Source organism: Aspergillus thermomutatus (assembly GCF_002237265.1).
Source record: "Aspergillus thermomutatus strain HMR AF 39 chromosome Unknown NODE_256, whole genome shotgun sequence".
Lineage (NCBI taxonomy): Eukaryota > Fungi > Ascomycota > Eurotiomycetes > Eurotiales > Aspergillaceae > Aspergillus > Aspergillus thermomutatus.
In genome coordinates, this window is record NW_020798306.1 from 6364 (window position 1) to 21683 (window position 15320).

Consider the following 15320-nt stretch of genomic DNA (forward strand, 5'->3'; position numbering starts at 1 on the left):
TCACATCCAGAAGATCATGGCTAAGAGTGATCATCTTAGTCATTTTCTTTGCTGATTGAAGTCATCAGAATAGAATATGACGATAATGACTCAATTTGATTCTCATACTGTATCTTTCAGATGCCATACCATAAGGTGATAACCAGAGCTAAAATGCTGTGAAGCTGTGAAGGTGATAGGTAAGTATTTACCATGGCTGAGTCGAAAGGGTCGTATTCTGAATACCAACAAAGGGTGGAAATAACTACCGCCCCCTCCCTACAAACCAATTCTTTTTTGTCTTGTATTCTTCCACGACCTTTCCAAGTGGCTTTCCTTTATTACATGTCCTTCCCCGTAGCAAACCCAGAGTAAGACCCATCTGAGTGGTCCCACGTGGGCGCACGTGGAGGAAGTGCTGGCGGATTGGCGGGCTGGAATCTGTTGCTAACTTGCTAAGTTCCATGCTAAGTTGCTCAGGCGGCTTGGCGGTGGCCAGCCGTTTTGAAAGGGGAGAAGGGGTCCAAGTCACTCCATCCTGTGATTGGCGATTTTGCTCCGGGATATGGCGATTTCGGCGATATGGATCAACCTACCTGCATTTCCTTCCCGAGGTTGGTACATTTTCCTGCATCAAGGAAGATTCAAGATCCAAGTCATCCTTGCAACATGTAGACCACTTTGGAGGAATAATATATGAATAGTTCCCTCTATCATACTCATATGAACCGTCAATATTGAACTTCATACTCTGCAGCGCACAGCGATTGAGGTACTATGTACTCCGTAGTCTGCACTCACCGCTCTATCGCATCTACGTACTAGTAGATGCTTGACCTGGGTTCCACCAAGTGGGAGTGGGTATATTGTTTTAGATTTACCGCGTGGCCCGCCATAATAATAATCATTCGGGCGATGATTTACACCAGTCTGTAAACCTAACAAGCGTTGATATCATCAACATGAATCTGTTGTCAAATGTCACTGTCAAAGCGACCAATTGCCATCGGATCTAGCTGGCTGTTAAACGGGATGATTGATTATTACTATAGTCCAGCTATTCAGCAGTCAGCAACCACTGATCCAGGTATCCCAAAGTCTAAAACAGCCACGCAAGCTGTACATCTCCAGATTGAAACATGCCCCTGGGGCTGGCTGGCCCGCCTGTCTGACTCTGACCATGATTTATTGGGAGCTCAAAGCTCCTGAGAGCTCGGTAGGTCGGTTCGGAAAAGCAATCATGATTGCTCAGCATGCTGTCACCTGTGGTCACTCGTCTGCTGTCCGCTGCAGCCTGCAGCCGCAGCCTGCAGGTCTAATCGCCGTAAATCTGACAAGGCCATGAGGCATGAGCCTCATACTTTCTGGATAGAGTTTGGGCTTGGGCACGCCGTTCATCGAAGGATTTTAGCGACATCTAATACGTAGTTGATAGTAGTGGCCCTGCAGGCGTAGGCTTTATGAGAGTATGATGTTCATTTGCGTGATCAGTAAACCTTCATGCTAGGTAGATAGGTAATCGTCATTACAACAGTAAAACCGGGGAGTCGATCATCTTTACATACTCTGTACAGTACCTATGCGTACCCAGACTCTTCTGTAAACCTGTCTCTAGCGTCCAGTCCCACGTCTATTCAGTGACATTATGACATATCTTCTGGACACCAAGCTTATGATAGTGAAGCGGTGAGACTCTGGAGTCTGGAGCCTGAGCGAGGAGTCTTTCTTGACTGTACACTGTACAGAGTAATGTCTGACTCGTCACAATTCTGGAAGGAATTGCGGTCAGATGCGATGGGCTTTTGGCAAGAACTCTATTATTGTCAGCCTGTTTCATGCTCATTCTCTTTTCCCTACGAAGGCTGATCACGAGCCCATGCCGCACAGATGTCAAACACATGGAAGGATTCTTAGACTGAAATTTGTTTCCGAAATCCGACATCCGATATGTGTCTTTGGCTTTGCCTTTGCTAGTCTGTCTTTACTTTTGCGGGTTTCGCCATGGCATTGACAGTATTAAAATAGCACACGGGTGAGGCGAGCTGTTTGACACTCAGCCTTTGGGAAGAAGGGAAGGGATTACTCCCAGCGTCTCATCTGTACGCATCACATCCTGATTCATATAATTGCTTCCTTGTACTCCGTAGTTAATATGAACGCAGATCCCTGACCGCCACGCGAGATTTGACCCTTGACAGGGATGAGCCCTATTGGCATTGGCAAGGCTGAGTCTAGAGTCTGAAGTATCTACCTGGTCTCGTTGAAGGAAAGAAAGCTTCAAGGTGTCAATTAATCATTAATGATCACTGTTGTCAGGTAGTAGTGACTTATCAACTGTCTGGCAGTATATCACCATTGAAGATGACGACTCGTGACAAGCAACTAGCCTGGCCAGAAGGTGCAGCTTTTAAATTAGTTCACAGATACGCAGCCTAATAAGCTGGTCAATATGATGTGGCTGAATGCGAGTCATTGGCATTGAAGTTCAAACAGCTCTCACAGAGAGTAGTCATGTTGATTGGGCGGGACGTATTTGCGCATGTTTGCCATGCCACTAACGGAAGTCTACAGGACGCCTCAGGAGCTGTCAAAGGATCATCCTGGGAGTCCAAGCCCTGCGTTGATTATCAACACCACTGAGAACACAGCAGTCTAGTGTAGACCTGTCAAATGTCAAGTATCAACTATTGATTTCTTCGTACTTATTTGCACCCTCGCAGGAAGATCTCCCAAATCAGGCCAGTCAGTCTATGGGCACAAAAACATGTTCTAGACAAAGTCAAACAGGTCTAGAAGGCCCGACTCCACGGCATCGATATGCCCATGTTCCTGCAGTGACACCACTTCGCCATTCATACGGAACGCTGGTTCCAGTCTCAGCATATGCAGTCTTCCGAAGCCAACGTTGCAGTGAGGGCATGGCATGGATACAGGGAAACTTTTAACTCTGCCGTCTCGCATTGCAGAGGATGAGCACTAACTATTACTTTCTGCTTGCAGCTTTGTTGTACATTCAGTCCGAGAGAGATAAAGCTAAGTAGGTAGCTTCCTGACCCTTCATACTGCCATTGTATCGTCATAATGTACTACTCCGTAGCTTAACCTCGACAACTTTTTAGATGCTCAGAAAGATTGCAATGATTTTCGATGCAAAATGATCGACCCGGCCGTCCTGTCATTACAGCTAATGACCTATTCTAGCCCGATGCATACAACCGGCCAACTTACAGAGCAGTTTTCAGAAATCAACAGTTCCCATCCCCAGGTCTCTGTACGGAAAACCTGAAACAAGGCCCCACATGTAAGAGCGGTCAAGATGTTTGTAATTTCAGTCAACTGGTGGGGCATATGGGGCTACTCTGTAACTTTGTCCGTCTGTCGTTACGGTGGTGGGGCTGTGGACATGTGGGGTCATGGAAGTCGCTTTGGAGTTGGGCTACTTCAATACAGCAGTAGTTGCGGCTTACTAGCATACCTAGAGGCTAGAGGCAACCTTAGGGGATCAAAAGGATCCATAAAAACCCACTACGCCGTGACGGAGAGGAATACGGCAAGAAAGTGGACACTACTGGGAATCCAAGGAAATCGACACTGGGAGGAACGAAAAAAACTATGATAGCCACGTGGTTCAAAGAAAGGTTTTAGCATTGAGTTTGTGAGCTTGTTGCGTAATAGAGTTGACAGGTGGTTTCTGGGAATTGTAGGGAGCTATCATTTATGATAAGTATGCTTTTCGGTGCGAACAACTCTGTAGGAGAACTTTCATCAGATCATTGCCAGATTCTGCTAGGCTACCGTATGAAGGTGTAAGGAGAAGTGAACTGCCAGGAGAAGCAGGAGTGCTTCCATTGAAGGGCATCGATGCGTCCGTCTGTAGCCCTTGCAAGTTTAAGGAACACTACCAGCTGCCCATTGTTTACGGACAAAATCAGTCTAGGCATTGAGTTTGCTGTTTATTGCGACTTGCGTGTGCTTAGACTCTGCGAGCCTTTTTGACCCTGATGCATTGAAAGATAGCTTCTGTTCTTGACTTCGTGTTCAGAATCCGGACACCGTACAATGCAATCTGCGGACACTTCCCCGAGCGACAGGTCAGCATCCGCAAGAATATTGTACATCCTGCTTCGCTGTCTCATTGCTAGAGCTTCGGTTTTGCCCCCTGACCCATTGTTTTCTTGTAGCGGTGTACCATAGTAGAATGTAGATACCGCTGCCAAGTTTCCAGTGTGGACACTGGACCTGGACACAAAACACTGAGCTTGCCGGTCATCCATGGACCGGAACGATATCGTCATTCCATGATTCTTCTAGAAGAACTGGAAAGAGATCAATATCCGACATAGAATATCGAACGGTGAAACCAGATCGTACCATGGTTGAGTTAATCTATATAAATTGCACTAGATGGTTTCGGAGTTTCCATCGGCCTCCGCCGAACAACGGAGGATCAGAAGGAGCGCTAGAAGGCTTCGAGAAGGATTCTAGAATGCACTAGAAGAAAGTGGGTGCGCCAGGTCTCGCTTATGGATACGAGATGTCTCACATTATTTACGTCGCGAGGTTGTGGAATATGCTGGACTGTGTGATGAGTCGATGTATGGGTGATGGAAAACCTTCCCTATTGTATGCAGTACGTAAGGGATAAAAGATAAACACTGCGAAAGTCGTTAGGCGAATTGCGGAGAAATCCCTCGCGATCGAAGAATTGACGTATCAGTTTCCTCCATCTGTCGATCAATGCCACAGTAATGATCAAACATGCTCAACATAGGAGAATATGAAGATCAGCGATTCCAGTCCCGTTGGGACCTGCCTTGAAGGCAAACACAAGCAAGAAGGGTTCACATGGACAGGATCAAAATGTCAACGATTCTCCGACGCTGAAGGATAAGGTTGGACGATGGGATAACTGGGGGACGGTTTTCAGTTTCTGAACCAGTCTCCGAAGCACACCGACTAGAGACACACGTGGCTGATCTTCCGGGAAGGCGGTATATCAAAACTCTGCAATGTTACGCAGCCACAGTGGAATACCAGGAGAGTTCTGTATGGTATGGTATGGCCATTAGTAAGGTACTCCAGTGTGGTCACCTCCCGTCAGTATGCAATGTAACCATTACCAAATCCACCCACATGCTGTAAAGCGGCAACATAAACTTGCCGAATTCTGGAAATGGGTAGAGACACTAGAGAGTCTCAACAACAAGTGAGAACAAACCAATTTTAGTGTGGGATCTCATCGGACAGATTGCATACATAACATGTTTATTATTGTTGACTATTTTACCTCGTATCTCATCCACATCCATACTGACATCATCCTACGGATGACGGAGTTCTCCGTGACCCAGAGATTGGGCAAGTCTGGATGAACTGGAGAGTCTTTGTTCAATGGCCAAACTAAGGTATTGTCGGTTTTGGCAGATACAGAGTCTTGACACCAATCCTGAAATTCTGCAGAAGCAAGGGGGCGGGGAAAAACATGGATGATAGCTTTATGAAATGATAAGTGTAGTACAGCAATTGTTTGGGAGGGAAGAAAAAGAGGGCCAAAACCACTGATCCTTGTAGTCCACGCGAAAACCGCCTCGAGGGCAAATCAGAAATTCTGGGCCGATCGAATGCCCCACTCAATCTTTCAACATGCCACGGGCCTCATCTCGTCATACCGATTTGGGCCTAGTATGCTTTCATCTCTTGTGTGTATACACATCACACACTTGCAAAAGGTGGAGGACCTTGGAGATGCTTGCCTCCGCACAAAAACTCAAAGATGCAAGGGACGCTGGTTGACCCTCTCATAGCTCAATCTGTCACTAAGTGCCTCTAGAACCTCAAACTTCAAGAAGATCGTGTTTGTCGACTCTCGACGCTAAACTTGCACAGTGCATGCACTCTGTCTCCTCTATTATGTGACCATGTTTCAGCTTCAAGGTTGAATCTTCACCCGAGTCATTCAGGTTGCTCCCATATATACTACGCCTAGGTGTTTACTGGTTAGTAGCTAGCACCCGATGGTCTGATCTGATCAAACCATTCCTGGCGTCATCGACTCATCTGCCAACCACTATCGCCAAGCTCACTGTCGATGTTTCTCAAATTGTCACAGTGTGTCCTTAATGTATTCAACAGCAGGGTTTATATCTTGATTCTTCCAAGTTCTCTCCCCGGTCAGAGACGAGCTACATGAACCTTGAATCGATGTCACAGAGCAATCAGCAGAGTGCCAGGAGCGGCAGCTATAGGACAAAAGTACGGACTCGCTCCTCCAATCTCATCCTGGCCTCCTGAGTCCCATGTCCTACACCTACCCCAGCTCTCCTGAAAGGACTACAGAGTACAGCCCCAAAAGCTGAACCTCCTCCCCAGCATCTGGACTTCCCGTCTGCGCTGGTTACCTCAGTATCTTACTGCGCATAGGCGCAAACGCTTGGGAGTCGGGGTACGTATCGAACTACGCTGTGATTGCATGCATTAGTGTCTGCCCTCGCGGGATCCTGATTCGTCCGATCTGCGATAGACTGCAATATTCAGGGGGTGTTCTGGACTGGCCCGCTATCAAGGAGACTGTGGTATCCGTATTCAATTCCAGTTGACTCTTGCAGAGTGCAGATCTGCTCCGTCATAGGTAGCATGACTGTATGACTCGTGACGCCGTGCGATGCCAGGGATCTACAGTCGTTAGTGCCCTATTCCCGTGGTTGATGGCCGCGAGAGAACGGGATTCGAGGTCGGCCTTTGCGGAGATGACTGGCTATGTCTTTCCTGGATAGTCTAGGTGATCTTCAACGTGCCGGCGCTGCCGTGCTGTCGATGATCTGTTGACTCTATGCCCTGCGCACGTACAAGGGTACCGGCGTTTCAATTCGATTACTACGTCGGGCATCAAATGCGAGTCTCGCTCTCCATAATTTTACATTGACAGCTTCTTCAGATAATATATAGCGCATAGATGACGAGATCATAAGACACATGGTCATTGAGACAAGCTCATTAAGGACAGCCCCTGTTCGCGTACGTCCGCATCCCGAGTTTGGCCAGGATTCTACGTAGACTAAGCATCAACTGCGTCTGTATGACCATGTGTCTAATGTCAGATCCGCGTCGCATCCTCACATGGTCTTACTTGAACTCTCGACTACATACGAAATGAAGTCAGGATATCAAGGCATTCGGAGGAAAAGCGGGATTACACTCATTCTGGTCAGCATTCCCTGGGCAACCAGACTGGATATCACTAGTATTCAATCTCAGAACTATCCCTCTATTCTGCATGTTTTTGACAGAGAATGGCGCTGATCATCGGTACATTGGGCGGTGATCATCGCAAAAACGTTAGGACAAGCGGTCGGATTCAAAGACGCTGTGTCTAGATTGCTCAGAAGGTACGTTGGCACTAACTAGTATCCCAGTAGCTCTGAGGATAAAACACCCAAGAGTCAGGCGTCGCATGGGGGTTTCCCGAGTTGTACTCCGTGGACGTTGTACTTGTTTCATTGTTGCAGATTATCTAGACCCTCTCGATGGCGCGATTGCGCCCAGATAGCCAGTGATTGGCTTCAACCTGACCCCGCACCATGGCGCTGTGTGATATTGTGCTTATCATCCACGCCAACACCACACGACAATCATGAGGCTTGGTGGTTTCACAAACGTGGCAAGTGACAACAGTCCGTGTCACTCACGCCACCATTTCCCTAACGAGCCACCCGATCCCGCCATGGCAACCACCTCCTCGAAGCTGACCTCGACCCGGAACATCCGCCCATCTGCAGTCCCACTTCCCCCACCGACAGGGTTGATCAGTCCCCAGCTGACTAGCTTTTCCCACGCTTCTCGAGCCACGTCTCGGCCCCAGACACGACCGGGAGTGACGGTCGCGCCAGATACCGAAGCAGACGTCTTAGCGGACGTCAACAGTCGGACATATTCCGCATATGCTGCGGGGAAGGACAGTGCAAGTGGGGCTAGATTCTGAGGCTGACCGGCTTCGACTCCTGGGTCGTACAGCGCTGTCAGACGGGTCGCGGCCAGCAGGAGCGAGAGCGGAAGAGATGACGGGCTTGCGGAGACAGTCATGGAGGTAGAGAAGGGAAGGGGAGCGGGATCCGGGCACGATAGAGCCTGGCTGCTGAAGGTCTTGGGTGTGGGTATTTGGAATGAGGAGTCGTAAGTGCTGTAGTGCAACTCAGTCATCGCCAGCAGGGCACTTGTGAAGAATTCCTTGACGGATTTTGTCTGATGGTAAATCCTCTGTAGATGGTGATTGAACGATTCGTCGGCCCAGAGTCCCTATCAGAGCTGAGTTAGTGTCTTCCGACAAGAGGACTCGACCCAGAAAAGAAATAAGGTACCTGTAGGTATATCCTCCACCCATCCAATAGTCTGTTCCACTTTTCGGAATCGACAGTGTCAAATAAGAATGGTTTCTCGCTGTCCTCCAAGTTCAACGCAGCAAAACAGATTTCCGAGAAAGTTTCGAAGCTTCTCGGAAGTGGAACGTAGACATATCGATGACTGAATCGACTCTTGACACGCTTCTCCAACATCTCGGTCACGTCGACTTTCGTGGTAAGCCCCAGCACAGCGATGGGAGCTTTACGAGCTTGCGCGATATCAAATAGATTGTAGAGCAGTGTCTGTCGGGGATGAGTCGCGAACAGGTCAAACTCATCAAGAATGATGATGATGGACTTGGCCGCCGTGACGGCCTTCGGGTTGCCAGAAGGACCAAACAATTCTTCCGGATGGGACAGAAGAGCAAGTAGAGTTGCCATCGTGTCGGCGTAGGTACTGACTTTGCCTGCCTCTTCTTCGGTGTCGGTCTCACGACCGAGTTGGCGCCACATCTCCCGGAGCGCAAGTCGATCGTCTGTGTGTAGGAAGCCGTTGAGTCGAACCACGTGAAATTCATTCTGGTGCTCTTTCTTCAGCGACGATATTATCGTCTCCACAATGGCAGTCTTGCCACAGCCACGAGACCCAAGGAGCAGCATTGAGTTACCTTCGCCAGCCGTGACTGTCTGCTCAATGAGCTGACGCACCTTGGTGTATTCATTCTCCAGCCCTTTCAACGGAATGAGCTGTCTACCATTGAGCCTTTCGAGAAGCACCTTTGCCAGAAGCTGTAGTTCGTCGTTAAGACCTCCCTGAACAAGCCTCTGGAAGCGTTCTGCATAGTCAGGCAGAGGATCGGATGGAACCATAGTGTCGTCTTTCTCAATTGCATCCTGGTGAGCAATGTCCTGCTGTAGTTGCATCGAAACAAGCTCGTCCAATCCATCTTGATAATCCTCTGGGGTAGGAGACTGTACCGACTGTTCCCGGCTCTCAGGTTGATCTTCACCATGTTTTTCTGTGGAAGCGTATCTGACGGAAGCTCTCTTAGACCTCGTTCTGATCAGTCCTCCCTTCTGAGGCTGCAGTGAGTTATCCTCAGCCTCTTGCGTTCCCGGCACCAATTTACTTCTCCTTGTGCTTCGTGGCGTACGTTCAGATGATCCGGCAGATGATATGGTCCTCTTGACTGACGACGGAGTGTTGAGAACTTCGTCCTCGTATCTCTGCGGTGGCTTCCGTTGACGTCCGCTCGATCGAAGGCCACTCCGCGAAGGAGTCTCCACATTCGCTGAGTTGTTTCCCGCCCCATTGATGGCTGTATCCTGACCTACATCTGGCTCGGCCCTTGAGGATTGGTGTCGAGATGTCTTCGAGGCAGTTGGCGATTCGCCCAGGCCGGTCCGTGACGACGCAACCGAGTGAAGGTCCTGACTGTCATCTCGCATTTGAATATCACCATCCTCGTCTGCAGACTGTAGGTCGGATAACCTCCTCCTCTTTGCCGCTCGTGGATTCGTCATTTTGTGATGTCACGTCCGTCGATAGTGTTTGGAAGGGAGGTCGAGTTCGAGGAAAGGGAGGGCGAAACTGCTGCGATGTAGGCTACTATCTTTCAGGCATTGGTAATAAGAAAATCTCCTCAAGCGTTAGACAGATATTGAGCTTTGTCGAAAGTCAATGGCCGGCGTAAAAGCCGATGCGACACATCAAAAGCAAGAATTGACCGCTTAGGCGGACAAAGCTGTCTAACGGGATCGCGACCGACCTAGGTAGGCATATCGGTATCAAGTGTAAGTAAGCAACAGAACAATGCTGGCGGACACACTCCACATACGTGGCGTAATACTGGACTGTACGCACTGTGTTTTGATAGGGTCAATTGAATAGATCTCAATAGATCTCAACTGCTGTTGCCGTGATGATCGACAATTCAATGATGATATCGTGGTTTGGGCAAAACGCGTGACGCGAGATCAGGTGAATCTCTCTGTGCTACAGGAATATTGAATTCCAGACTATCTTGAGCAAATACATTATTCTATGCGAAAGCCTCATATTGTTCGAGCTATCATGATTAACGCAACATTCCAATGGCTTAAAGTCCGCTCCTCGAGGGTCTGGATTGATCAAGTTCTCCCAGTATAAAGCACATGGTAAATAACACTATGATGTACTCGAGATCCTACAGAGTACTTGGGTGCCATTGAATGACGGAACAGTCAAGAAAGTGCTGAGGCCTCATGGGTTGCTGAGAAGAGAAAGCAGATGACAGTGATATATATATATCAATGGTCCTCTCCAAGTGACGCTCGATTCGTGAGAATCCTCCAAGACCAAGACTTACTACAACCGCCAACCTCGGTTATCAATAATTCCCCTCGTCTGTTAAATATCTTTGCTGCCCTCATATACAGAGGAGACTCTTTTCTGAAAGAAAGGAATCGGCACGATCCTCACGCATCACCTCGTTTCTCCTTATAATAGGTCATCGTCAGACTTGGAACTATGTCCTCATCGATCAAACCACCATCCAGGACCATGGATGAATTTGAGGAGCTCGTCTATGAGTACTCCGCACGGATGGGCCGACATGATCAGGAGGTATAGTACGACCCTCACCTCTCCGACTCCCCCAGGTCGAAGACTAACCAAGCGTCCAGCACTGGGACTTTGATCCCCACGCCTGCAATCTCCGCTTCGAATCCGCTACCCGTGGCCCCCCAGCACAAGTCTCATACCTTCTCACCGTAGCCCCCAAACTGTGCAATTTCATGGGTAATCTGCACGGCGGGTGCGCCGCCACGATCATCGATGTCCTCTCCACCGCTATCCTCCTGGGCATCTCGAAACCAGGCTTCTTCTCGCTCGGTGGGGTCAGTCGCAACCTCAAGGTCACGTATTTGCGCCCCGTGCCTGTGAACACGGAGATACGACTGGTATGTCAAGTTATCCATACGGGGCGACGATTGGCGCTTTTGCGTGCGGAGATCTCGAGAGCCGATAATGGAGATCTCTGTGTGGTGGGGGAGCATGAGAAGGCGAATACGGATCCGGAGTCGAGTGGAAAGATGTGATGTGCGTTCTCTCTTTGTCCCGAACTTATATAGATACCTTGTTAGTATTCTGTTCTGTCATCGGAATTTCGGTGTGCTAGAAATAGACTGGGGGCATGAAACTTGACTGTGACTTGTTTCATTTTCCTTATTGCGAGACTATGGATATTATAAGCAATTCAAATTTCAGCCTATTGACAGCATTTATGATCAAGAATTTGCCCGCAAGACCGTGCTGAATTTCAACATATACCAGGCGTGCACTACTACAGCCTGTCAGAACAGTCAGAAGCAAAGCGAGTGTGTGCGCGTTCCAGAATGCTAATTGTTCATGCTGGATGGCAAGGACGAACAGGAATCCAAAAGATATTACGGCCCAATTCAGCAACATCCAAACATGACACTATATTATTAAAGCCTCATGCTGGGCCTAGCGCCCGCACATCTAATCCTCCGCAAGTCTCTGGTCCTCCCGAAGACCCTCAACCACCAGGTCTTCGCCTGTAGCCCGCTTGTAAAGGTCCCGCACGTCGTCTGTTTTGACCATTAGCAACTGTGATACGGCAGAATTGTTCGCTGATGTCATACCTGTTGTCGTCTCGAAGTGGGAGGTAGCGTCGTAGCTCTTAGAAATGAAGATGTTGTCCTTCTCGCCGCTCTCCAAAGGTTCGTAGAGAGGAATGGGAGCACCAAAGAACTTCTCTTCAATCTGGCCCAGACGCTCGAATCCGGGTTCCAGTTCCAGGTGGTGGTTTGCATCAGTCTCAGCAATAGTAGAAACGATGGCGATGTAGTAGCCCTTGGGGCAGACATTGTGGGCGGAGGAGACCATGGCAATGTAAATGTCTGATCTTGATCAGTAAAGACTTAAAATAAAACAGACTCCCACTCGGTCCACTCACCGTGCTTCCTTCCAACCTGAGACTGAGGAATAATCAGCTGCAGCGAGTCACTGCCATCGGTCTTGTCAATGGGGTGCTTCAGGATGCAAATGGCCTTCAGCAGGTAGCCAGTGACCCGGACCTTGTCAGGGAAGTAAGATGGGTCCGCCAGGATCTTCTTTGTCTTGGTTGTGAACTTCATCGCCTCGCTGTTGTCCTCCCGATCCTTCATGGTTGCCTTGATTCCGGAAACCTTGCCGTTCTCGTCGTAGAGAACCTCGTCGACGCTGGTGTTGAGCATGTAGGTGCCACCGTAAATGGCAGACAGACGAGCAAAGCCCTGAGGAAGCTCACCAAGACCATAGAGAGGGTAAATGTATGGGGACTTTCCATACCGGGCCATGGAGTTGACGTACAGTCGGATACGATGGATGGTCTCGACGGCCATCCCAGGTGTTGTGATGTACTCATCAGATGGGTAAAGCGCCATGGAGTGACCGACAAAGTCGCGGGTGTTGTCCTCCAGTCCGAACTTGTCATAAACCTCCTTCATTGTGCACTGAGCGACATTCATACCTGAGCCCTGCATATTAGCAATTGAAGCAGATGCAAAATTTTAGAGACAAACCCTGGTGAGTAGAGGGGTCGTCCTCCTTGAATTCACCAACCCACTCCAGGAACTTCTTAGCTCTTCTCTTCTCGAACAAGCCCATGAGAGATGAACGCAGAGCTTCACCAGCATCCGAGGGCACCTTGGCCACAGTGGCTTTGGGGCCCTTTCCTTGCTGGACATAGCTGCCTGCAATCTGCTTGAATTCAAGGTATCTCGTGACATCCGTGGAGACCAAAATGTTCGTGAGTTCGCCGTTTGCCATGAGCAGCTTTGGGACCAGATCAATATTCCAATCGTTGACTCGTCCATATTTCTTCCAGGGTTCTTCGCCGGGGCGGACGTTGCCGTATTTCTTGAAAAGCTGTACAAAACAAACAAGGCATCAGCAACTGTCAAAAATAGACTAACTGAATGATGGACTCACAGTTTCAATGTTCACAGAAGCAGCTTCTCTAAAAACCGTGTCAGTAGGATGGGACGTGGTTGATCGGGTAGCTACCCCAGTTCTTACCCTCCGTAATGATCGTTGCGATCAATGTGGAGCACCTTGTTTCCCTTGACACTGAGGACACTGTCCGTAATATCAATAAGCTATTGTTCAGGCCGCGAAGATAAATCTTATCAAAATCCCCTACCCAGAAAGCACACATTCCGTCAACCCTGCGAGGGGCGTTAGCACTACAGCTGTCAAACGGCGGGGTAATACATACCAGTGCCGAGAACCACAACATCATACTCGGGGGCGATCTCTTCCATGATGAATGGTCGGAACGGGTGCAAACACGAACAATAAAATAAGCAAGGAGGAGTGGAAGTCGCGTGAGATTGGGGGAAGATGAATTTGAAAGGAGGAAAGATATGGAGACACTGAAGGTTGCGGTGAGTTTGTAGTTAGTAGATACCTTAGTTTAGTTGTGGTGGTCGAAGTAGGCCCGGAGACTAGCTAGTCTGCTGGAAGCCCCCCGCGGATCATTAACCAAGGACCAGCAGATGGGATTTGATGGCCAGCTAAGTATTGGGCCCACAAGGGGGTGAGGAGAAGTACGCCGCTGTGTTCATATTAAATGAGCTTGGGATATGATACAGACGACTATTAATTGATTGACAATTAATCAAATCACATAGAACAGTGATCTCCTGACTCCTGAGTATCCCCCCTTTTTCATGGCACCCATCTCGGGCCACAATAGCTTAAAATAAGCCTAAAATTATCAACTACAGACGCCGTGGGCTAAACTATTGGCGCTACGGAGATTGGCATCGTGCTAAAACAAATGAACGTGAAGTGGGCGGTATGTATAAGTATATGCTTGAATGTTTTCTGATTGACGACTTGACAAATATACGAAGACCCTTTCGCAACCAAAGGGGTAAACAATGACCGAATTATAGAAAACAGTACAATATAGTACATGTGAAATGTTCCTCTTGTGAGAACCACAGTCCAGACAACATGAAGTCATTGCATGAGCAGCTGCCTGTTGTCAACATCTACTCCTGAGTCTCCTCGTCTTGTGGGCGATATCCGTTCTTGTATAGTCGCTGCGCATCTTCCCAAGCGTACCACCTCTCGCGCAGAACGTGCTTGATACCATTTTGTGTAATGCGGATCTGTCAACAGGAAAAAGATTAGTGAGGCGTGCTTCGAAGAAAGAAATTTAGCGCATTGGTACCGACGGATTCAAGCCATCGAGTATCCGTTAGATACAAAGCCAAGTTGGGAGGAAGATAGAAAATATGAAGGTCTGGACCGGGAAGGGATGAGAACTCACTGTTCTGTCTCTTTCATTGGCTTCCCACTCTCCGTAACCCGCCTTTAGACGCTGTCTCTCAAGATTGGACGTAGCTATGCGATTACGCTCCTTGACACAGACCCACCAGAGGCAGTGAAGGTCTTCCCACGACTTGTCCCGAAGTTCTTGGATGGACCAGGAACGGCCTAGTTGATGAGCCACAATTAGCACAATCTATGCCGACGAGGAATAAAACGTAAGAAAATCAGGATGGTGAACACGAACCGTGAGCAACATCATATTCCGGTGTGCTCAGTGCCGATCTATCTTTGGGAAAGAACCCCCAGAGTCCGTGATCCGGGGTCACTTCGCGCTTCTCGATTGCTTCGGGGGAGACAGGCTTCGGCAATGGGTACTTTGACACGCCCAACTTGAATCTGGGGCCTGTACGGTGAATAGCCGAGACACCGCGGGTCTTGTTCAAATCACGTCCACGGCCAGCGACGACGGCGGTCGAGGAAAAAGTCGAGCACTGGACCGGGGAGCGGATCAAGGAAAAATGGAGAGACGGTGCGAGGTAAGGAGGAGGCAGTTCGACCAGCGGAAGACTCCGGCACTGACGAGTAAGCCGTGTGACTGACTGGCGATGCATATTGAACAAAGTTGGCTGGCAGTCAATCCTTGAGGGGAGACCGGTAAGATGACCTTTTTGCGGCGTGAG

At 48.9% G+C, this 15320-nt stretch overlaps 4 protein-coding genes across 4 annotated transcripts; 1 reads left to right on the forward strand and 3 right to left on the reverse strand.

Annotated features, from left to right (window-relative positions):
• Nucleotides 1-7656: 7656 nt before the first annotated feature.
• Nucleotides 7657-9839, reverse strand: CDV56_102258 (origin recognition complex subunit 4; the record flags this gene model as incomplete). The annotated part of the gene is made up of 2 exons (XM_026755877.1): nucleotides 7657-8271; nucleotides 8334-9839. The coding sequence occupies 2 exons, from the start codon at nucleotides 9837-9839 to the stop codon at nucleotides 7657-7659; spliced, it is 2121 nt and encodes a 706-aa protein (XP_026611034.1).
• Nucleotides 9840-10824: 985 nt separating this feature from the next.
• CDV56_102655 (PaaI family thioesterase) lies at nucleotides 10825-11393 on the forward strand (the record flags this gene model as incomplete). Its single annotated transcript, XM_026756274.1, has 2 exons — nucleotides 10825-10920; nucleotides 10980-11393. The coding sequence occupies 2 exons, from the start codon at nucleotides 10825-10827 to the stop codon at nucleotides 11391-11393; spliced, it is 510 nt and encodes a 169-aa protein (XP_026611035.1).
• Nucleotides 11394-11817: 424 nt separating this feature from the next.
• Nucleotides 11818-13622, reverse strand: CDV56_102794 (secretory pathway gdp dissociation inhibitor; the record flags this gene model as incomplete). Its single annotated transcript, XM_026756413.1, has 8 exons — nucleotides 11818-11906; nucleotides 11961-12218; nucleotides 12275-12829; nucleotides 12882-13227; nucleotides 13291-13318; nucleotides 13378-13437; nucleotides 13502-13526; nucleotides 13577-13622. 8 exons carry the CDS (start codon nucleotides 13620-13622, stop codon nucleotides 11818-11820), a joined length of 1407 nt encoding a protein of 468 aa, XP_026611036.1.
• A 735-nt stretch (nucleotides 13623-14357) lies between these two features.
• On the reverse strand, nucleotides 14358-15251 carry mrpl4 (mitochondrial 54S ribosomal protein uL29m; the record flags this gene model as incomplete). Its single annotated transcript, XM_026756716.1, has 3 exons — nucleotides 14358-14477; nucleotides 14639-14805; nucleotides 14885-15251. 3 exons carry the CDS (start codon nucleotides 15249-15251, stop codon nucleotides 14358-14360), a joined length of 654 nt encoding a protein of 217 aa, XP_026611037.1.
• Between the last annotated feature and the right edge of the window lie 69 nt (nucleotides 15252-15320).